Source organism: Cervus canadensis, chromosome 4, assembly GCF_019320065.1.
Source record: "Cervus canadensis isolate Bull #8, Minnesota chromosome 4, ASM1932006v1, whole genome shotgun sequence".
Taxonomy (NCBI): domain Eukaryota; kingdom Metazoa; phylum Chordata; class Mammalia; order Artiodactyla; family Cervidae; genus Cervus; species Cervus canadensis.
The window spans coordinates 64,010,221-64,034,081 of record NC_057389.1 but is presented as its reverse complement, the minus strand read 5'-3'; the positions used below and the strand labels follow the sequence as shown (position 1 = coordinate 64,034,081).

At 37.1% G+C, this 23,861-nt stretch overlaps 1 protein-coding gene and 1 non-coding gene across 2 annotated transcripts; both read right to left on the bottom strand.

Moving 5' to 3' along the window:
- Window positions 1–3,375: 3,375 nt before the first annotated feature.
- LOC122441081 lies at window positions 3,376–3,482 on the bottom strand. Its single transcript, XR_006269224.1, has one exon. It is a non-coding gene; the product is annotated as a U6 spliceosomal RNA (small nuclear RNA).
- Window positions 3,483–6,922: 3,440 nt separating this feature from the next.
- Window positions 6,923–20,347, bottom strand: ZCCHC10 (zinc finger CCHC-type containing 10). Its single transcript, XM_043465524.1, has 4 exons — window positions 20,229–20,347; window positions 11,552–11,713; window positions 8,438–8,479; window positions 6,923–7,798 (listed from the first exon to the last, which is right to left on the bottom strand). Exons 1-4 carry the CDS (start codon window positions 20,267–20,269, stop codon window positions 7,531–7,533), a joined length of 513 nt encoding a protein of 170 aa, XP_043321459.1. The 5' UTR covers window positions 20,270–20,347; the 3' UTR covers window positions 6,923–7,530.
- Between the last annotated feature and the right edge of the window lie 3,514 nt (window positions 20,348–23,861).

Below are 23,861 nucleotides of genomic sequence, written 5' to 3'. Positions count from 1 at the left end.
TATAAGCTATGGTTTTTCCAGTAGTCATGTATGGATGTGAGAGGTGGATCATAAAGAAGGCTGAGCACTGAAGAATTGATGCTTTTAAACTGTGGTGTTGGAGAAGACTCTTGAGAGTCCCTTGGACTGCAAGGAGATCCAGCCAGTCAATCCTAAAGGAAATCAGTCCTGAATACTCATTGGAAGGACTGATGCTGAAGCTGAATCTCCAAAACTTTGGCCATCTGATGCAAAGAGACAACTTAGAGCCTGATGCTGGGAAAGATTGAAGGCAGGAGGAGAAAGGGATGACAGAGAATGAGATGGTTGGATGGCATCACCAACTCAGTGGACATGAGTTTGAACAAATTCAGGGAGATAATGAAGGACAGGGAAACCTGGCAGGCTATCGTCCATGGGGTCAAAAAGAGTCACACATGACTTAGTGACTTAACAATGAGATTATAGACATGATTAGGTTTAAATCTGTCATGTTGATATTTATTGTCTATTTGTCCCATTTGTATTTGTTTTCTTTTTCCTCTTTTACTTTTTAAAAATTCTATTTATTTCCTTTGTTGGTTTATTAGCTAGAGTGTGTTATTTTGTTGGTTTATAGGGTTCATATATATTTAATTCTTTCCTCTAGGAATCTCCCCAAGACAAATGAAAGCATATATCCACACAAAGACTTATACATGAATGTTCATAGCAGCTTTGTTTGTAGTAGCCAAAAACTGGAAACAGTCTAAATATCCATCAATACATGAGTGGATAAACAAATTTGGTATATCCATACAGTAGAATACTACTATCAGTAAAAAGGAATAAACTGTTGATAAACATGACCACAAGAACGAAGGACTTCTCTGGCAGTCCAGCAGTTAAGACTTTGCCTTTCCATGCAGCAGGTACTGGTTCCATCCCTGGTCAGGGAGCTAAGATCCCACATACCACATGGTGAATAAACAAAAATATAAAGCAGAAAGAATATTGTAATAAATTCAATAAAGACTTTAAAATGGTCCACATAAAAAAATCTTAAAAAAAGAAAAAAATGAGTCCCCAAATAATCATGTTGAAAGAAGGCAGACCAAAAAAGTACATACTATATAATTCTATTTATATACATTCAAAAAATGCAAACTATTCTATAGTTAAGTAAGCTATATTTGTAGTTTTCTGGGGACTAATGGCAGATGGGTAAGCAAAGAGGAATGGGTGGGAAGGATTACAAAAGAGCACATGGAAGCTTTGTGAGACAAGGTTTAATTATCTTGCTTGTGGTTATGATTTCATGGGTATATATAGATGTCAAAATCCATCAAATTATATACTTTAAGTACGTGAAGATCATTGTAGGTCAATTGCACCTCATAAAGTTCTGAAAAGAAAATATTGGCAGGAATTTCCTGGCAGTCCAGTGGTTAGGACTCGGCACTTTCACTGCCCTAGCCGGGATTTAATCCCTGGTCAGGAATCTGCAAGCCATGTAGCCAAAAAAAAAAGAATGAAAGAAAGCAACGAAAAAAGAAAATTGGAAAGTAACGAAATAAAAAGTGTAAATTATAGTGTAATTATAAACCAATCACTGAGTTCTTGGCACCCAAATATGATAACTATTAGCAATTTGGTCACTTTCAAATTCTACGGACTAATTTTCAGACACCCAAGTGGTATCTGAAAATTTTCAAAAACTGTAGTATTCCATTGTGTTAAAAATTATTTTACCTTTCTCTAATTTCTAGGGTCAATTTTTATTTGCCAAGGTAGTAGTTGCTACTATTATTATAATTATACTGAAATGAATACTTTTTTTTTTTTTAATGAATACTTTTATTACCAATCATCCAAACAACAGATCTTGAAACCTTCCTGGGTTCACCTCTTTCACCACAAAATCAACCGATCACTGAGTTCTGTAATTTCTACCTTCTCAGTATCTCTCATATTTGTCACCTTCTTTCCACTCTCATCTTTAATGTGTTAAGTTAGTATAATTGTGTTAGGCTTGTACAAAAACCACACAACATATGATCTGCTGTAAGGAGATGTGTTCCCTCTGGCCTTGCCAAGAGTGATGGGGATGAGTCACTATGTCAAAGCTCTGGGGACCAACATCACCAAGAGTGACCCTCATTTCTCTTCTGAAAAAATTGAAATAATATCTCATTCTTGTATCTTAATGATAAAGATACTAAAACAATAAATCTAAATGTAAATTAAAGCAATAAATCTAAAATGTGAAAAAACAATTTTTCTTGAACACTTATATGTTTTTATAAGGTGATCAATTAATAACTATGTTTTATATATCTGAATATTAATTACACATCTATATATATGTTTACATGGGTTCAACAACTCTTTCTCAGCCATATGCAGCTGCCTTGGAAGGCTTTACCAAACTCTCCCTGTGGTTAAGACTCTAAGCTCTCTAGTGACTTAAGCTTGTACTACTTAACACATGTCTATAAGTGTTTATTAATAGCCTATTAATCCTCAGAGGACAAAGACAGATACTTAATACTGGCTGTTAAATTGTGCATAAATGAGTGTTTTTTCCTTTGTCCACATACTCACTGATTCTCTCCAAGGCAGCTAACTAGTTAGGGGTGATTTTCTTTGTACAAGTATCTAGTTATATTGGCTTACATGTTTATTGACCCTATGGATTTGCCTAGTACAGAAATAATCTCAGAATACTCTTAGGACTTCTCAAGGAAGGGAATTGTTTTATCAAATGTACACCACAATGTTTATGTAAAAATATTACCCAATAGTTGCATGGTTTTTCATTCTTGATTTTGACCAGAATTTTTGGGAGAGTAAGATCCAGTGCTAGGGATTTATCAGTGTGGCCTCACAGCATTTATTATCTATAACCCAAGTAGCTTGTAGCACATGGCAACTTGTATTGTGTCTTACTTAATTTTAAATTAACATAATACTCATAATCATAAAAGGTTGAACTCAGGTGTTTACTACTACTCGCAAAATGTCACATTCAAGTAATGAAAAATAATAATAACCAAAACCCACTAAGACAGCACAAATAGGAGAGGAGTACACAGGGGCGTAGCTTCTTACATAAACTTACCATCACTCTGTCCTTGAGCCCTCCCTGACCTTGGCTGATGAGTGCATACTGTTGTCGAGTTTTGAGCCTTTGCAGAGTTCCATGGCATGAATTGTCTTGCTTCCTATTGACTTTCCTTCACTGTAGGGTTACGATTGGGCCCTTAAAATGATTTGGTTGTTTAAGTAGGCATCCATGATTCCATCAATTTTTCCAGCTTCCACAAGAATTGCAGTTTCTCATGTTTCATCTCCTTTCCTTTTCTCTTTGCCTTATGGGTTTATACTTTGTGTCTGTTTCTTCCTCTCTCTTTTTTTTTTAATATGGAACGCTTCACGAATCTGTGTGTCATTCTTGCTCAGGGGCCATGCTAATCTTCTCTGTATCGTTCCAATTTTAGTATATGTGCTGCCAAAGCGAGCACTGTTGTCTGTTTCTTTTCTACCATGTTATTAGGTGTCAGGAGGAATGGTAATAAATATGGTTTCAGTTCGCTATATTTTAATGAAAGACTTTTTTCCTTTTAGTGTTTTTGTGTGTGTCTCCCCAACTGATAGTGAACTCCAAGGAAATCACTGCTGAAGTGTTATTTATACATTGTAGCATAGTACCTTCCAAATAGGAGTTATACTGATGTTTGTGGTTATTATTGAGAACCTTGAATCGAATGCGCAAGTATCCTTGGGAGGATACAAAAGACTTTCCAAAGACATTGGCAATTTCCAGGTCCTCAACTTCCATCCGTACTCTCCTAAAATGCATCTGAGAATGTCTGCAGCCCAGATGTCATCCTGGCTTCCCTTTCTCTCTTCCTCTTTCATACTACCTTTCTCTGTCTTTCTCTCTCACACATACCACCACCACCCCTACACCTACATCTTTTTATGGCATAATTTTACCAAGATGTAAAAACATGAAGGACAGCATACAAAAATACAATTTGAAATATTCCTTTGGGCCAACTTCTTTCAATTTGTTGTCATTGCTTAGTCACTAAGCCATGTCTGACTCTATGCGACCCCATGGACAGACACCATGCGACCCCTTTCAATTAAGGCACCATAGTCCAAGGTCTGAATATATATTTGGCCTATTATCAATTTAGATATACTGTAAAGGGGGAGGGAGGATGTAATGACAATTTTTGATTAAAGACTTTGTCTCCTCCATTTGTTGCCAAAGAACTTTGCTGCTTGAAGAGTACTGTGAAATTAAGCAAGCTAGGCTGAGAAATGTTGAAGGTGATGACACCTCATTTCTTCCTAGTAATGGCAGGTCTCCATGTCTTAACCACTTTAGAACACGATTATTCAAAATGCATAAAAAACCTACAAAGACAGCACCCAGATCATGGATTCTAAACATCATTCTCCAACTAAAAATCAGGACAGGTCCCTTGGAGAAGTGGTTGGTTCAAAGACAAGGCAAGGAGATCACAAGATGAACCCAGAACATCTTGTGATTTCAAAAGGTAAGGAAGTACTAACAAAAAGATGAAGATTTAGAAAAAAAACAAAGGAGCCAAACTGAAGGAATGCTTCTAATAGTCAAAGGTGGAATAATTTGAGCCAAAGAACAATGCTGTTATTGAATTTTAACCCACAGGACAGAAGAAACATTCACGAGTCCACAGTACCATCGATTAAATGAATGGGAGAGAAGACGCAGCTCTTCCTTATAGTATAATTCCAATTAGTGTAGAAGTAAAGAGGAAAGTGGAAAATTACCATTTGCCAAACATCACAGTAATAACTATTGTTATCTACACTAAAAGTAGTAGGTGACTGTGAGGACAATTTGCAATCTAAAAGTATCTCCTCCAAGATATCTATCAATTAAAAAGGGAAAGACAGTCTTTGTAATGGAGAAATCTGATGAAACCACCTTAATCTAGTGATCAAGGTCAATATCACCAATAGTAAATGACTTTATCGATATTGGGAATTTTTCATTTCTGCGATATTATTCCAAAAAGCATAACATCAGTTCAGCCATGAGAAAACATTTGACAAATCCAAATTGTGGGACATTAGACAAAATAACTGATCAGTGCTCTTCAACAGTGACAAGGGCATGAAAGATAAGGAAAGACAAAGGAACTTAGAGACAGTAGTAGATTTAGAAGTAACTAAATGCATTTTCTGGGTAATATAATGGAACAGAAATAGAACACAACTGAGAAAACTGGTGAAATGTGAGTAGAGTTTTTGGCTTAACTAACAGTATTTTATCAAGTATTAATTTCTTGGTTCTGCTCATTGTACTATGGTTATGTAAGATGCTAACATTAGGGGAAGCTAGGTGAGGTATACATGGAAATTGTAATTTTACAGATTCTCTGTAAACCTACGGTTAGTTCAAATTAGCAAGTTAAAAAAATAAATAAAATCATGACTACGAAGTACACTTTCTCTGTACTTTTTTCCATTTCCAGTGCTAACTTTTGGCCTAATGCCAAGACAAATTTACTATATTGTGCAGTCATACTAACAAATGTTTGCGGAGTAAAAACCTATGATCTGATTATGACTCCTTTTGATATGGTTCTGAGAAATAATACATTTATTACATTTGCCAGGGATTCAACTTCCAGAGTTCTGCTTTTAGGCAGGGTAGGGTAAATTCTTTGGAAGTTACTCTCCACTGTGCCATTGAGTCTGCTTTTTTGAGTAAACTGTGTGACCAGAGTAAGAATCTTGACCTCTGTACTTTTCTAGGTATGACTTTGAATAGTTGTAATAGTAAAAATAATTAGAATTTAAATGTTCTTACCATCTAAATGGATAAGAAATGGCATTAAGAAAAATAGCAGAGACATTAAAGAAGCTTAAGCTCATCAGCACAAACTGAGTTTTATTTAATTCCAAGTGATATAACCTATGCACACGTCTCCCTTCCAAGTTTTTTCACTGCTAAAATTGCCCTTACAGAGATCACAAACATTGTAAACTGCATTTCATTAGTAGTTTATCAGATCTGCCTGTCAACTGACACATTCTGTATAGAGCCTTAAAATGATGTTTTGAGAGCATTTATAATCACTGAAAGCAGATGATTCTGTAAAACAGGTAATTACAGATCTTTAAACTGACAACATACATATATTTAAACATTTAAATAGAAGTTCATTTCCTTCAAAAGTAATTTTCTACTGCTTTTTCATAAAAATATAAAAAGACAACATCTGTAGTTTTAAAAACCTATATTTTACCTAAATCAAGATTTTTCTACAAACGATACCTCTTTCCAAAAATTTAAAACACATCACAAAATAATGTGATGTTAAATCAAATAATTTCATCATGACAGAGTATTTTACTTTTAAGAAATACTTTGCAGTATTTCTTTTTAAACTTTCATGCTAGATTTCAACTGTGTATATACTATGTAAACACACTAGATTAATCCAAGTCACTCATATTTATGCAGTAGACTCATATATGATGAGTTACCATATAAACAGTCATACCACATTGCAAAATGGTAAAAGGCAATCTTTATGAAAACTTTATAAAAAAATTTAGTAAACGGCAGCCAACATCACTCTAATTTTCTGTAAAAACTATATCTCTTCCTCCTACCCCTTTGAATGGTATCTTTTATAGCATATTGACACACAAAAGTATTTACATCCCTTTTACATAAGTTAGCTTTTTATTTATTTATTTATTTTTTTAAGTTAGCTTTTTAAATGACTGTTTTCTTTTCTGACACATTGAATTTATCCAAAGGCACCAAGACTACACTCCTATGTAGTTTCAGAATTTTTGCTCTTTTTTAAGTTCCTCTAGAATCACTTTCCTCAGAAAAGGGTAACTCTAAGAACCAGAAGAAAATGAATGATAAAACACAGTAACCTGAAACTTGCACCATCCAAAAGGTATAAATTTATTAACAGGTTTCTTGAACTTTTCATTTAGGACAAGAAGTCAGAACAACTTTCTGAACATACACACAAAAATAGAGCACATTTAGTAACAGTAGGAAAACTCCTAAGTTTCTAATGTATTAAATCTCACATAATAACATACAGCCAAAAGCATTAGAAATTCACTGCTAGGTATTATGATGCTTTGTCCTGAAAAATGTCTGATACACAGCACTAACGTGGAACAGAGTATGGCATTTATTTCACAGGGAGAAAAGATAGGTTTCATCACAAAAACAGATTTACTAGATTTCAGCTTTGATTAATTTTAGAGATATATTTTAAAGATAAAAAAGAAAAACAAGATTCACCCCTAAAATAAAAAAGTCTTTATATATATATGTGTGTGTGTATATATATATATATATATATATATAATCCATTATTAATACTTTTTATGCTCTTACAATGTAAAACATTTAGAAACTCCTGAACTCTAGAAATGTTGGCCAGTTAACCTATTTGGCCATAACACATTCTGAATTCCCTTCTGAGAATCACATTAATGTTTTCAGTCCATTAGTCCAATATGGATGGAGCAATTCTATTTCTTTTTCTTCTTCTTTGGTGGTTCATCATCAGAACTACTATCTGTGCTGGTGCTGCTACTGCTGGAAGAGCTGGAATCTGAGTCTGAATCAGAGGATGAGGAGGAGCTTGTGGAGGAAGCAGAAGACGATGAACTGGAGGAGCTTTCATCAGAGTCACTGTCCTCTGAGGAAGATGAGGTAGATGTCTCTTCACTCTCTGATGAAGAATCACTGGCTGAACTGTCGCTGCTATTGCTACTGGAACTGGTTACACTCTTAGACCTATTAGATAATTATATGCATGAGAAGCTGACATTTAATAGAATGTTTAAAAGCAATTTCACTTGGGTGTTATGCATATATATACATATACTGAAGCTTTGCCAGTATGGTATCACTAGATTTGATGCTTTATGGATTGCCTAACTGTTAGTAACCCTAATGTGCCCACCCTTCACTCCAACCAGAAGGTCTTTAAATCTCTAGGATGGAATTTGAGAAAAGTGAACATACTATATTATGCTTCAGAGTGAATGCTAGAATACAGTTGCAGTTTAACAACTGGGTTTATTTAAACCTCATGTACAGTGGTTCATAACCTTAACTACTTTAGACAAGATACAGCTGGTCAATAATTTCTTACCAATAATTTCTAATAACATTTCCTAATCTAAGACAAGAGAAATTACTTACTATTCCCAGGTATAAGGACCCTGGAAAGTTGGAGAAAAAGGAGAAGCAAAGGAAGAAACTCCAGACAAGTAAACAGAGGAAGGTATCAGAAAACAGGATGATGTTTAATTATGAATCGCAAATGAGAGACTTCAGATCCAAATCTTGTAACTATTATTTTAAAATCAACCATCCTATCCCTCCAACTATTATTATATATTACCTATATAATATTAAAGCCACACATACCTTTTCTTCTTGGTCTTTCTTTCTACATTAGCTTCTCCAATGCTGATAAGCAACAGGGAAAGGGGGAGGAGCTCTTGTTAATAGAGTGATTATAAACAGCTCAGACAAACCCTTCTGATATCCCAAAACTGTTTTACACTGGAGAAACACTTTGTCTTTTGTAACATGTACTGAGAGTCCAGTGTTTCTTATTATAACCAAGAGAAAAGTTTCCTACTGCAGGTGTATATGGTCCATGCATGAGCTACTCAGGTTGGCTCAGTGGTAAAGAATCTGCATGCCAATGCAGGAGACATAGAGACGTGGGTTCAATCCCTGGGTTGGGAAGATCCCCTAGAGGAAGAAATAGCAACCCACTCCAGTATTCTTGCTTGAAAAATCCCATGGACAGAGGAGTCTGGTGGGCTATTGGCCACACGGTCGCAAAGAATCGGACACAACTGAGCACGCAAGTGTGGTACATGCAGTTAAATTAACTAGCTCTTAAGACAGATGCTATCGACTGTATTTTAGAAGTCTGGTAAGTTAATAGTTAAAATGAGCAAGCACACTAATTTGCTTCTTTTTTAATTGTGAACTTGGGCTGACACAACTAAATCAACTACTTAGTGAACAATAGAACAAAGTAAATAATAGTAGAATAATTGTAATTTATAATTTGGTTTTCCAGAATGGTATTATGTGGTCATTTTATATAAAAAGAAAAGCAACTATTAAAAAATTTTTTCTTAAATGATTCATTTTGGTGTACACTTAAAACTAACACAACATTGTAAATCAACAATTGTTGTTCTTTGTCATTAAGTCCTGTCTGACTCTTTTGCAATCCCATGGACTGTAGCCCACCAGGCTCCTCTGTCCATGGGATTTCCCAGGAAAGAATACTGGAGTGAATTGTCATTTCCTTCTCCAGAGGATCTTCCCAACCCAGGGATCAAACTCAAGTCTTCTGCACTGGCAGGCAGATTCTTTACCACTGCAAGCTACCAGGGAAGCCCAAATCAACTATACTCCAATAAAAATTAAAAAGTCCCATTTCTTGAGACTTCCCTGGCAGTCTAATAGTTAAGACTCTGTGCTTCCACTGCAGGGGGCATGGGTTCTATTCTCTGCCAGGGAACTAAGATCCCACAGGCCACTAGGCACAGGCAAAAAAATTTTAAAAACAAACAAAAAAACTTCCCAAACCATTAATTTTTCTGCATGTCCTCCAAATGTTCAGTTTTAAAACCAGACTTAATACTTCAAGATTATGCTCCCTCATTATTTATAAAGAAAAAAGTCTGGTGATTTCTGAGTGATTTTAAATACACAAATGGCTTGCTGCTATATAGCTGCCAAACAACATGCCTACTAAATCAGGCTTTCAAATTACAGAATTACTTCTATTACTCTACACTGTCCTATAAATTTAACATTTTTATATTCTGAACTTCTCTGCATATCCTAGACAATGCTTCTATCCTTATTTCCCAGATCTTCAAATATAAACATGTATTTACGTAAAGTTGTTTTACACGATGGAATTACTTACTGAAGAATTGTCATTTTTGCAATTAAAATAAATGGTAGAAGTACATGTGTTAAACCACACCACAAGAATTCAAGATCACTAAAATTCACACACTTCCATAATTTTATCACTGAACCAAAATAATCAGCAGTCTACGTAAGAGAGTCAAAACTAAAATTCATGTGAAAGTGAAAGTGAAGTCACTCAGTCATGTCCGACTCTTTTGTGACCCCATGGACTGTAGCCTACCAGGTTCCTGTGTCCATGGGATTTTCCAGGCAAGAGTACTGGAGTGGGTAGTTGTATGCATTTTTTAAGATCAAGATACTTGTGTAATACAACTAGAAAAACAAAAGTAGATGTTGAAATTATTCATAACTCTTATCATGTTTTGCTTACATTCCTAATAAATGAATTTTAACAAATTATGTTTTTCTCCTCATCTTTTTCTATCCTAAGTTTCAATATTTGCAGAGGGTATAAACTCTGGCATATTATATATAAAATACTGACATTTTAAAAAGAATATTGTTATATCATTTTGATAATTTGATAATTATCAATTTTCATTGATAATTGTAATGATATTATCATTAAAATCAAATTATCAATTATCAAATTATCACATTATCATTTGATAATGTAAATATCACAAAATTTGATACCTATCATAATTAATTTTTTAAAAATATGAACAAGCTTATCTTTAACAATCGGTACTTTTACATTATCCCTTTTCCTCTTTGAACCAGTGTTTTTACTTTCCTTTCCCCACAGAATGTATCCTAATATATTTTTATGCCTGAAAATTGTAGTGACCACTTATATTTCTCTGCAATAAAAACATAGACATAACAAAGCTTGAAATTGTATCTTTTAATTACATGTGATCATAAAGTTTTAAAAGTGCTTAAAAATTCTGAGTTGAATTACCATCATCACTGCTACTATGCAAATTGATTAAAACAATGTAAAATATATTATAAATTTTAGTAACTATTATGGAATGGCTACCCACTCCAGTATTTTTGCTTGGAGAATTACATGGACAGAGGAGCCTGGCGGGCTACAGTTGATGGGATCACAAAGAGCTGGACATGATTGAGCAACTAACACACACACATACATAAAATATTCTACTGGAACTGTATCTTTTAAAGACATCAGTTTTTTTTTTTTCTAGTTTTTGTATCCATCAATCTTACTGCTTGACTATGACAGAATTCAGTATCAAGTTAATTCCTGTATTTAATTTTTACAGATTTAACCCTGAAAAAGTTTGTTAACCTGAACAGGTAGACGGTATAGCAATGTTACTTAGTTCTTTGAATTCTTCCCATGCTAAATAAATTCCACAAGTCATATAATGATGTATCATTAAAATACACTTTTTGAAATAAGTTTTTAAAAATAATTTTATTTATTTTGGTTGGGCTGGGTCTTGTAAAGAGCTTAGCATGGTACCTTGCACCAGTAATACTCATTAAACATTAGCTAGTATTTATAATCTAAATCTGGATAGCCATCATAAGATATTTAGTCCCATAATAAATTTTATAAATAAAAATAAATATTCCTTTGAACACCATATGTAACCTTACCTTTGTTGTAATAACAATCTGTTTTCTTTTTCTTTTAAAGCTTTCTTTAGTTCTGCTGTTCTTGAAGGCCTATGTAGGTACTTTCTTTTTCCAGTGCATTCATAAGTCCAATGTCCAAATTCCAAGCATTTCTGACATCTTACATGTTGCTTATTTGCTTCACTACAAGATAAAAAAATAAGAATACAGGCCTTAAATTTTTGACTTGACATTTTCTGCGAGAAACATAAACAATATAAGCATAAAATGATGTGTATGTTTAAGGTACAATTCAAAAATAAACATCATTTTACACTTTAAATTAGTTGTTAGATTTAATCACTAGGCAATACAGTAAGTGGTTAAGAGCTTGGACCTTAGAGTTAGACAGAACTGAGTTCAAATCTTGTTTCCTCAATTCCATTCTAGTAAGGGCAGTCTAGGTAATTCAGACCAACTCTTCAGCTTAGAATTAGAAAAGACAGCCAAAACATTTTTAACAACCTGCTCAAGGATCAGAGAACTAACAAAGAGGTTAAAGAATCACCAAGCCAAGATATGGAAGAGGAGGGAAACCCAGAGTGGTCAGCTCTACATTTAACTCAACTCTTGTCCTGGGGCCTTTTCCCAACTCGGGAGAGTAAGCAAGCATCATTTATAACAAGCAAGGGAGACAAATTATGCATTCAGAGTTAGGACTCTGAAGAGCTTTACCCTAAGAATAAAGCAATGGTGTATGAAGTGCTGCCCAGCTTCTAGTCACCTAGGAGACTAAGAAAAATCTCAATCCCTGAGATTGAATTAAGATTGACAAGTGGAGAAAAAACAGATAAAAGAATTGGAAAGGAAGAAATAAAACTGTCATTCCTTACTGATGATGTATCATGTGTACTGCAAATCCAAAAGACTCTATAGATAAATTTTTATTTTTTTATTTTATTTTTTTTAAATAAATTTTTATTTTATTCTTTGGCCATGCTGTGTGGCATGTGGGATCTTAGTTTCCCAACCTAGGATTGAAACCTGTGCCCCTTGCATTGGGAGTGTGGAGTCATAACCACTAACCACTGACTGCCATGGAAGTCCACAAATATTTTTTTAATGATTAGAATTCATAAGTGAGTTTCAGTTCAGTTCAGTCACTCAGCCACGTTTGACTCTTTGCGACTCCATGGACTGCAGCACGTCAGGCTTCCCTGTCCATCACTAACTCCCGGAACCTATTCAAACTCATGTCCATCACCTTGGTGATGCCATCCAACCATCTCATCCTCTGTCCTCCCCTTCTCCTCCCACCTTCAATCTTCCCCACCATCAGGGTCTTTTCCAATGAGTCAACTTTTCCCATCAGGTGGCCAAAGTGTTGGAGTTTCAGCTTCAGCATCAGTCCTTCCAATGAGTATTCAGGACTGATTTCCTTTAGGATTGACTGGTTGGATCTCCTTGCAGTCCAAGGGACTCTCAAGAGTCTTCTCCAACACCACAGTTCAAAAGCATCAATTCTTCTGCACTCAGCTTTCTTTATAGTCCAACTCTCACATCCATACATGACTACTGGAAAAACCATAGCTTTGACTAGATGGACCTTTGTTGGCAAAGTAATGTCTCTGCTTTTTAATATGCTGTCTAGGTTGGTCATAGCTTTTCTTCCAAGGAGCAAGTGTCTTTTAATTTCATGGCTGCAGTCACCATCTGCAGTCATTTTGGAGCCCCCCAGAATAAAGTTTCTTACTATTTCCCCATCTATTTGCCATGAAGTGATGGGACCAGATGCCATGATCTTAGTTTTCTGAATGTTGAGTTTTAAGCCAACTTTTTCGTAACTGAGTTTAGAAAGGTTTTATATTGGGATCAGTAAACTTCTCTTTGAAGAAATGAATGTTTAGGTCTTCCTCCCACTTTTTGATTAGGTTGTTTGTTTTTCTGGTATTGAGCTACATGAATTGTTTATTTTGGAGATTAATCTTTCGTCAGCTGTTTCATTTGCAATTATTACCCGCCATTCTAAGGGGTGTCTTTTCATCTTGTTTCTAGCTTTCTTTGCTGTGCAAAAGCTTTTAAGTTTAATTAGGTTCTACTCATTTATTTTTGTTTTTATTTCCATTACTCTAGGAGGTGGGTCAAAGAGGATATTGCTGTGATTTACATCAGTGTTTTGCCTATGCTTTCCTCTAAGAGTGTTATAGTTTCTGGCCTTTAATCCATTTTGAGTTTATTTTTGTGTATGGTGTTAGGAAATGTTCTAATTTCATTCTTTTACATGTAGCTGTCCAGTTTTCCCAGAACCACTTATTGAAGAGACTGTTTTTTCTCCATTGTATATTCTTGCCTCCTTTGTCAAAGATAAGGTGTCCATAGGTGCATGGGTTTATCTCTGGGCTTTCTATCTTGTTCCACTGATCTATAGTTCAGTTTTTGTGCCAGTACTATCTTTATTATTGTAGCTTGGGATGTTCTTTTTATAACTATTTATTAAGGACATATTTATGTTGTCTGAACTTTTTTGTAGATCATGTTATAGGTCACAATAAAATTTTTTTTACAGTAAATTTTTAACAAAATCTTGGCTGTCTCACTACATAGTTTTAGGCTCTTTAGAAAGCTGATTTTTGAACTTCAGTTTCTTATTCTAAAAAATGGGACAATATCTACTTCACTAGATTATTGTGAGAATTAGACAAGACCATAAGCATGTTTTATACTTACTGTATGTCAGGAATTTAGCTAAATACTACTTATGCATAAATACATCTAATCCCCATGACAACCCAGTGAGTTTGAGAATAATATCCTCATTCTACAAACTGGGATGTTTGTACAGCAAGCAACAAGGATCTGGCATAAAGTAATACACAAATGGGAGCTGTGATTACCAGTCTACACATTAGACTAATCAACCATGTGGACTAATGATACTTGCCAATTCCTCAAACATGGGTGCATGAGGAGATGCTGGACTTTTAATTTCAACATAGAGTAGTCATCTTTTTACCCCTGGAGAACACATAATTGGTGTTCAGTAAATGTTTGTAAAATGAGTGACTGTTAAAGTAGGCAAGGGTTTAAGAGAACATATATTGTTTATAGTATGCTTTTCATTAACTAATTCCCACATTGTGGGCCAGCTTCTGTAATTTTGACAATAATTTATTTTGGACTTTCCTGGTGGTCCAGCAGTTAAGAATCTGCCTACCAGTGCAGGGGACACACAGTTTGATCCCTGATGAGGGAAGATCCACATGTCTTGGGACAACTAAGCCCTGGAGCTGCAACTACTGAGCCCACACACCACAACTACTGAAGCCCAAGTGCTGTAGAGCCTGTGCAACAAGAGAAGCCACCACAATAAGAAGCCCATGTACAACTAGAGAACAGTCCCTGTTCAAAGCAACTAGAGAAAGTCCACATGCAGCAATGAAGACCCAGTGAAGCCAAAAATAAACAAATAAATTAATTAAAAAACATTGTTAGCACTTGTCCAAAAATAAGCCAATCCTAATGTGAAAAATTAATGTTTCAAGTAAGGAACTAAGACCCAGCAGTAGTATTAAAAGATAATAAAGAAGAGTCAGCTTTTTGCCTAGTAATAGTTCATAAAATTCCATAAACAACTGCCAGTACCATGACTAGAACTTCAGAGTTTATCTCAATATGTAATAGTACAGCAAATTGTTAAGGCTTTCTATAATAAAAGACTTTATGGACTTAACATTAAGTTGCCCACTTTTCAGGTAAAAAGAATCACTAACATTTAATATATACAAGTGGTGCAGTATCCATCTGCCAACGCAGGAGACATATGACACACAGGTTTGATCCTTGGGTTGGAAAGATCCCCTGGAGTAGGGCATGGAAACCCACTCCAGTATTCTTGCCTGGAGAATCCCATGGACAGAGGAGCCTGACAGCCTTCAGTCCATATGGTGGCAGAGAGTTGGATATGACTGAAGTGACTTAGCACACACATTGTAATGCAGGGCTTCCCAAGTGGCTCAGTGGTAAAGAATCTGCCTGCCAAGCAAGAGACACGGGTTCAACTCCTGTGTCGGGAAGACCCCCTGGAGAAGGAAATGGTAACCCATTCCAGTATTTCTTGCCTGGGAGATCCCATGGACAGAGAAGTCTTGTGGGCTACAGTCTATGGGGTCACAAAAGAGTTGGACATGACTTAGCAACTAAACAACAACTATTATAATATGCATCCCAGAAATGATAAAATAAAAAACATTAAAGGATAATTAGTAAAAAATGTAAAATCATGACTCTAATACAAATATATAATGAACACATGTCAAAGGTTTTATTTAATCATTAATTAATAAGGGAACCAGTAAGATGTTGGAACTGGGTTTAGAACAGTATCCAAATAACACACATATATGGGCAATCAGGAATGCAGGAAACAAATTTACTAATAGTTAAAAACTGGTCAACAGCCACAGGGCAAGAATCAGTTGTACTGCTTTGCATGGGTAAGAATCTTCTCTTCAATTTTTCTACAATTCGCAGAGTTTTAAAATAGGTCAAAGACAATGAGGCACAGGTCCTGATAGGGTCACATAGCCAGGATAGGGGATTAGACAACTCAGCCAGTAATCTTTTTTTTTTTAAAAATCCATTTCAAAGTCTTTCACAATATTTCCTAGGAATGAAATTATGGAGAAGGATGGAAGCCTTTCAGAATCAAGAAAATAAAGTCGTCTTCTTCAAATTACAGTTTGTTTTCCCAATATTGTAAGAAATTGATAGCCTGGGATCTCAACTGTTAAAAATATTATCGGCCAGCACTGTGGGGTCTGTTTTTTGTTGCTATAAACAGAATTTCCATTAATATCTGAAGCCCACCTATGATGTTCTAAACGTTAACTAGAGACTTCTCTGATGGTTCAGTGGTTAAAACTCCAAGCTTCTGTGACAGAGGGCACAGACTCGATCTCTGGTCAGGGAGTCAATATCCCTACATGCCATGAGGCACAGCCAAAAATAAGTAAATAGATAAACATTTACTAACTAATCATTCTTAAAAATACTTACATCTTCTATATAGAATGCTGAGACAGACCTATAATTTCAAAATAAACAAGACCAGCAAGCATTTCTTTTCAAATGAATACCCTATTTAATAACATTCCTTTTCTACTAAGCTAAGGCTTAAGGAAGTGTTTTTAACAATACAGCCTTTTTATGTGAAACAACCTTCTTTGATACCTGAAATATTAAGACATGTCTGCCAGACTGGCAAAATTTTAAGCCTATGGTTGGCAAAGGTGGAGAAAGGGCACTCTGAATATAGTAAAATACACATTTTTAAATGCTGGTGAGAATGTAAGTTGCAGAAACTTTCTGAAGGGCTATGTGGTAATACGCAACAAAAATCTTAAAAATGTACATATCAAATAAACAAAAAATATAATATCAATAAGATTATCTATCTAGAGGATCCCTAAGAGTTCCATTTATTATTAAATAAATGAGTTTAATAAAGTCATAGGAAAAAAGGTTAGTATACGAAAGTCAATATACTAGCAATGAACAATTGGAAATTGAAATTAAAAAATACTACTACAATACTTAATTTTATCCTTGTTAAATTCCTTCTTGTTAGACTCAACATGGAGTTCATCTGTCAAGACCTTTCTGGATTGGGATCTCGTTATCCATTGTATTAGTCACCCCTCTTAGCTTTGTGTTAACTGCAGGTTTGATAAACATGTACATGTGTCCTCATCCAAGTCATTTACAAAAATTGTTGACAAGATCAAACTGAGTACCACAGTGAGGCCACCATGGGATACCTCTGTATATTTACTTTAACCCATTAAACAATACTCTGAGTTCATGATGTTCAACTGATGTACCTAACAGCTCTGTTTTGTTCACAAGGATACTGTGAGAGACTTTCGATGATGCCTTATTGAAATCCAAATACCTAAAAAAGGCAATAAAGGTTATCAATCTGTAATGATTTGATACCTGATGAACTTGGCTTTTATTTCTGAACAGATTTAATATATCCAGCCAGAATTTTGCCTGGAATGGATATCAAGTTCACAAGTCTAGTTTGTGGAATCTACCCTTCTCACTTTGAAAATCAAAACAACATTTGCCTACTTCTAGTCCTTTAGCGTCACTGCTGTTGGCCAGAGGTCCTCAAATTACCAGCAGCACTACAGCCATTTCACTTGGAAATTTTCTGTTATGTTGGGGACCAAATCACCTGGGTCAAGTGCCTTAAACATATTCAGAGTGGCTTATGGCTCTAATACCCACTCCTCAAGTAGCCTGAGCATCAGTTCTACTCTTGTCATTCTGCATGTAATTGTGTTTGAGTTAAATCTGATTCAGAGTTAAGCCCCTGAAAGATCTGCTGAATGGGAAGTTCAAATTTCCCCCCTTTCCTTCTTTGGTCCAAAGTCTTTTAAAAACAACATCAATAGTACTTTCTCACTTCTCATAACTTGTAGCTTAAAAATTGTTCTTGTGGAAGCGCTATCTGCTCTTTATAAACAAATCTTTTTGATGAATATAAAATAAAAAGCAAAAGCTCCTCTTTTACTTTCTCTCCTAAAATATTCCCCAAATTTTCCTGCACTCTCCTTGCCTCTAATGGCCCTCGGTCTCCAACTCCCTGGGAGTTGTCCTGACAGCCTTTAAACCATGACAGGTTTTGTTATACACCATGTTTTCTTCCCAGTAAGACCAGAAGCTCCTAAAGCTTTGTTTTTTACTTTTATGTAGCTCATGTACCGAATACAAGCATACCGAAGAAATGGAACATTTAACTCTGTGATACTCTAAAACTTATGCTAAAAGCACTAAAAGTCTTACTTTCAAAAGTGGACACTGTTTGATTTAGTCAATCTAGGCATCATCACCTCCTCTGACCTATCCACCCATTGTTTATAGAGACCCATTCAATTATGCTGGGAAGAGAAAGCGAAAGTGAAAGTCTCTCAGTCATGTCCCACTCTTTGGGACCCCGCGGACTATACAGTCCATGGAATTCTTTGGGCCAGAATACTGGAGTGGGTAGCCTTTCCCTTCTCCAGGGGATCTTCCCAACCCAGGGATCAAACTGGGGTCTCCTGCGTTGTAGGAGGATTCTTTACAATCTGAGCCACAAGGGAAGAGAATGAGATCCAGATTAATCAGAACTTCATATTCCCTAGGCAAGGTTTAGGGTAAGGCATGTAATCCAATCTAGACACTGAGATGCTATCAACTTGAAGCTGAGAGGCTATAAAGGATTCTAGATGCTGCAGCCATTTTAGGACCAAAGGAGTGATCTATCCAAGTATGGAACCAACATCCAAAAGAGCAAATCTGAGAGACCCTGGTAACACCATTTAAGTGGATATCTATTTAAGAAGACCTGTTACTCCATTCTAGATCTCAGAACCATCTTGGAAAAGCCGCCTTCCTCCACCAAGCATACTACTACTTCACTCTGATTCCCTAAGTCTTTACCTTTATGATCAAGGAACTCTTTTCATCCAGCATGAGAGGCAGAGTCTGATCAAAGAGAGAAGAAAAGGATCAGGACTCTTAGAATAAAAAACTATAAATACAAAAAGGAATATAAATATACACACTAGAGCAGGCTGAGTGATGTATGATAAACGGGCAAACAGTGACAAGCTGAGAGTGAATTAAGTGGTGAATGTTGTTTGGGTGTGCAGATAGGTAGAAGAAAAAAAAAAAGGTTGTACAAGAAAGGGGCATACGAACTCCTGCATTATCTGTTCACAGCAAACCTCTTGTGCCCTTCTCTCGCTCATGAGCCGTCACAATGGACATCTTTCAGTTCTTAGAAACTAAGTTCTTTCCTGTCTCAAATTAATTATGCTGTTCTGGATGCTCTTTCACCCAATCCGCTCATGACTGACTCCTTCTCACACTTTTCATCTCTGTTCAAACCCCACCTCTTCAGAGATGCCTTTCCAGTCCAACCAACCTAACCTGGACCGTTCTCTTTTCCCACCATCTCATTTCCTTCAAAGCTCTTACTATCCAACTGCATTTACTTAAAATGTTTAGTTTATCGACTCTTTCCACCAACAGAATGTAAGCTTCCTGAAAGCAGATATTCTGTCTTGAACACTTTCTTACACCCAAATAGAGCCATAGGTAATGCATACATTAATATTTGTTAGAGAATGAATGGCAGAATGTGAGAAGATAGCTTGGGAGAAAAGTCAGTCTGTTCCTAGGTAAGGCGATTACAATGGGGCAGGAAAAGCCAGCTGGCCTGGAGGTTGAACAGGAAGCTGAAGGTTTACGTCGGCGAGAGTAGGGGGTGTTGGATGCGGGCTACAAGCTTCGACTGGTCACTCGTGGGGTGCGCCCACCGCTGCCCACCGGCTGGGTTGGGCAAATCGGCATAAATCACTTAGTAACCAATTCCTGGACGTCCCTTTCGCGGGAACCAAACGCGAGACTCTCTTCAGTCACCCCTAGGTCCCGCCCAGTGGCCTTACGCAGCCGTCTTCCACGAAATCACTAGTGCACAGACATCAAACTTCTCGCCCCGGCCCGAGCCCCTTGTGGGCAGGCGACGTGTAAGAAAAACGGCCACCCTCCGCCAGGCCAAGCTGAGGATCCGACACCGACCCCGCTTCCCGGCACCGCTCAATAGCCCGCTGACGCGCTTCTCTCCGCCCCCAGCCCGCCCCGCCGCCCAACTCCGGCCCTAACTTACGCTTGTCTCCGAGCTATGAGACGATGCATGGGAGTCGCCATCTTAGCGCGGCTGCCGACGGCCGCGCTGGGTTTTGGGAAACTCCTCGAAGTGGGCGGGGACTTCGAACCCTGAAGGGCGTAGGCGTGGGCGGAGCCAGTGGTCCTGGCTAGGCTCTGGAGCTGCTTTTGGGGCAATGGTTGGTTGGGCCCTGGTGTGTTGTGTTTCCTGCATAGTCTATAGTTTGAGGGGGAGGAATGAGGCCAGTTGACTAATCTGAACAAGGGTTTTGAAGGACGAGTCCACATATATTGTTTGGAGAAGCAGGGAAGAACATTGTAGAATGAGGGATCTGTCTTTCCATCTTTATATACAAATCCATTTTTATATACATGAACGAATAAAGTTAATTGCTCAGTCGCGTCTGACTCTTTTGGGACCTTATGAATTGTAGCCCACCAGGCTCCTCTGTTCATGAAATTCTCCAGGCAAGAATGCTGGACTGGGTAACCATTCCCTTCTCCAGGGGATCTTCCCAACCCAGGGATCAAACCCAGGTCTCCCTCATTACAGGCAGATTCTTTACAGTCTGAGTCACCAGGGAAGCCCCACTGCAGTTTTCAGAAACAAGAAGTAGTCTGGATAGCAAAGTTTAAAGGAATAAGTTGAACAAGATTGACTATCAATTGAAGAAGACTGGGGCTTCCCTGGTGGCTCAGTGGTAAAGAATCCACATGCCAATGCAGGAGACACGGGTTTGATCCCTGATGGGAGAAGATTCCACAGCAACTAAGCCCATGTACCGCAACTATTGAGCCTGTGCTTCCTAGGAGTTGCAACTATGGAGCCTGTTTGCCCCGACTACTGAAGCCCGAGTGCAGTAGAGCCTGTGCTCTGCAACAAGAGAAGCCCCTGCTCGCTGTAACTAGAGAAAGCTCATGCACAGCAATGAAGATCCAGCACAGACAAAACTAAATAAATAAATAAAATGATTAAAAAAAGAGTGACTTTAACAAACTATGAAGTGTACATATATGTTAATTACTTATGTGTCATACATAATAATATTTTTCTTAATTTCATAGTGATGTTAGAAGGTTATACAGGTAAAACTGCTTTGTCAACTAGAAAAATATTATACAAATATTAATTATTTAAAGATATTTTAGCATTTAGTATCAGATCATGGAAATTTATTTGAAACACACATACCTTTTCAATTAATTAACTAGACTGCATTGGGTGATAGTTGCATCATGCAAGATCTTTTGTGGCAGTACACGGACTCTCTAGTTGCAGCACTAGGGCTCAATAGTTGCAAAGTTCTGACTTAGTTGCTTCCAGGCATGTAGGATCTTAGTTCCCCAGTTCAGTTCAGTTCAGTCTCTCAGTCATGTTCGACTCTGCAACCCCATGGACTGCAGCACGTCAGGCCTCCCCGTCCATCACCAACTCCTGGGGTTTACTCAAACTTTTGTCCATTGAGTCAGTGATGCCATCCAACCATCTCATCCTCTGTCGTCCCCTTCTCCTCCCGCCTTCAATCTTTCCCAGCATCAGGGTCTTTTCCAATGAGTCAGTTCTTTGCATCAGGTGGCCAAAGTATTGAGTTTCAGCTTCAACATCAGTCCTTCCAATGAATATTCAGGTCTGCTTTCCTTTAGGATGGACTGGTTGGATCTCCAACTAAGGATCCCAACTTAGTTCCCCAACTATGGATCAAATGTGAGTCCCCTGCATTGAAATCCAGATTCTTAACCACTGACATAGCCAAATAAATAAATAAATCTTAAGGAAAAAAAGAAAAACCAGGCCCTTGGCAGTGAAAGCATGGAGTCCCTGGAGTGCCAGGGAATTCCCATTTGTTGGTTAATTTTAAAAGAAATTGCACTCTAGTAAATGTGAAATGTCAAGAGACAGGATAAGATATAATAAACAGAAAGGAGGAAGCACATGACATTTTTTGTGACTTGGTTTGCACACCTGGAAAACCTACAAAAGCTAATTAAAAGCATCTAGACATAGGGGACAGATACAAACACATACAATACAATAATATCTTGCTTTTTCAATGCTAAGACCAGGCCAATGTAGCTTTTTCCCATTGAGGCTCATGGGCTTGTGAGCCTCTCAACTTTGTCCATAGGGCCCAGGCTAAAATTCAGACACTAAGTATTGTAAACCTTAATGGGTAGGAGCTGAAAAAAAGTTAAAACTCTTGCGAAAACTGCAAGTAATTTCTACTGGCAAGAATGAATACTTTAGGAGGAAAGGAGGGAAGAAGGGGCAAGATAGAGGTAGGGCATTAAGAGACACAAACTATTATGTATAAGATAAGCTACAAGAATGTATTATACAACATGAGGAATGTAGTATATGTAAATACAAATGGACTATAACCTTTAAAATTTGTGAATCACTATACTGTACACCTGTAACATGTAATATTGTATATCAACTATACTTCAATTTTAAAAAAATTTAAAAATGAATACCAAGACTTAAGCAGACTATTCTTCTACTCTAGGAAAGCTTCTGTCAAGTATCTTCCAGTTATGTAACACATGGGAAAAGATGGATGTAAAAGTTATGTGCTGGAGAGAGATTTGCATCTCTCTGAACTGAGCTGGTTTTGGTCAGGGTGGTTGTTTCCTGCCCTGATGGTAAGCATCTGTGGTTAGAGAGCTGAGTGTAGAACATGAACAGGCAAACTATACAGTCCACTTGGGTTAATGCTCTGCTATTGCTGTCTTGAAACTTCGAAAAAAAAATTATGTGTTTATTTTTTGGCTACACTGGGTCTTCACTGCTGTAAGTGGGCTTTCTCCAGTTGTGGTACATGGGCTTAGTTGTATCATGGTATGTGGAATCTCCCAGACTGGGGTTGGAACCCATGTCACTCAAATTGGCAGGCAGATTCTTAACTATTGGACCACCAGGGAAGTCCTTAAATTCTTAATAACTTTTGAACAGTGCACATTTTAATTTTGACCTGGGTCCTATACAATATATAGCTGATCTGGCACCAGAAGCTGGTGAAAGTGTTTTCACAAGACTGTGAGACTAACCACAATCGAAACTAGCTCCATCAGGATGAGAAGAGGGGAGAGAATGGATACGCTTTTAAGTTTTTTGCCCTTTCATTATGCTTTACAACTAGTGATTGTAACTATTCAGGAATTTAGTGTTGTAAGATTGGACCCTGATACAAAATCAAATGTGGGTTCTTCCTAATATGCTTTTGCATACAACAAAAAGAGTTCTTCTCCTTCCAGTCGGACAAGAGAATTTGATTAACTTGGCTAAGTAAGGGAGAGGTTCAGCATAGACGATTTGTTTTGTAAAGGGGAATGATCATGCAAGGGGATTGGTGGAAAGGCATTTGGGCCTCTGTGGATATGAAGCTCTGGTTCTCCAAATGAAAAAGCTCTTTTCTTAAAAAAAAAAAAAAAGAATTCCATTCACCTCTGTGTTTGGGGGTGAGAGTGGTGCCTAAGGCCCCCTGGAAAGGGGTAAGAGCTACATTCCTTGATTACTTCCACTTTCCAAGAGGGCTTGAAAACTAAATCCTTGGGCCTTGATGCAGTGCCTTACTGTGATATAAAGCTGTGTGCTTGTGAGTCCAGGATTTGCTGGTTTGTTGTTGTTCAGCTG

Bases quoted from the DNA above. Each gene is read 5' to 3' on its own strand.
- ZCCHC10 (XM_043465524.1), bottom strand. From the start codon at position 20,269: ATGGCGACTCCCATGCATCGTCTCATAGCTCGGAGACAAGC. The intron at 11,714-20,228 runs GTAAGTTAGGGC...TTTATCTTGTAG, and splicing joins CTCATAGCTCGGAGACAAGC to TGAAGCAAATAAGCAACATG. The intron at 8,480-11,551 runs GTAAGGTTACAT...GTTGCTTATCAG, and splicing joins AGATTGTTATTACAACAAAG to CATTGGAGAAGCTAATGTAG.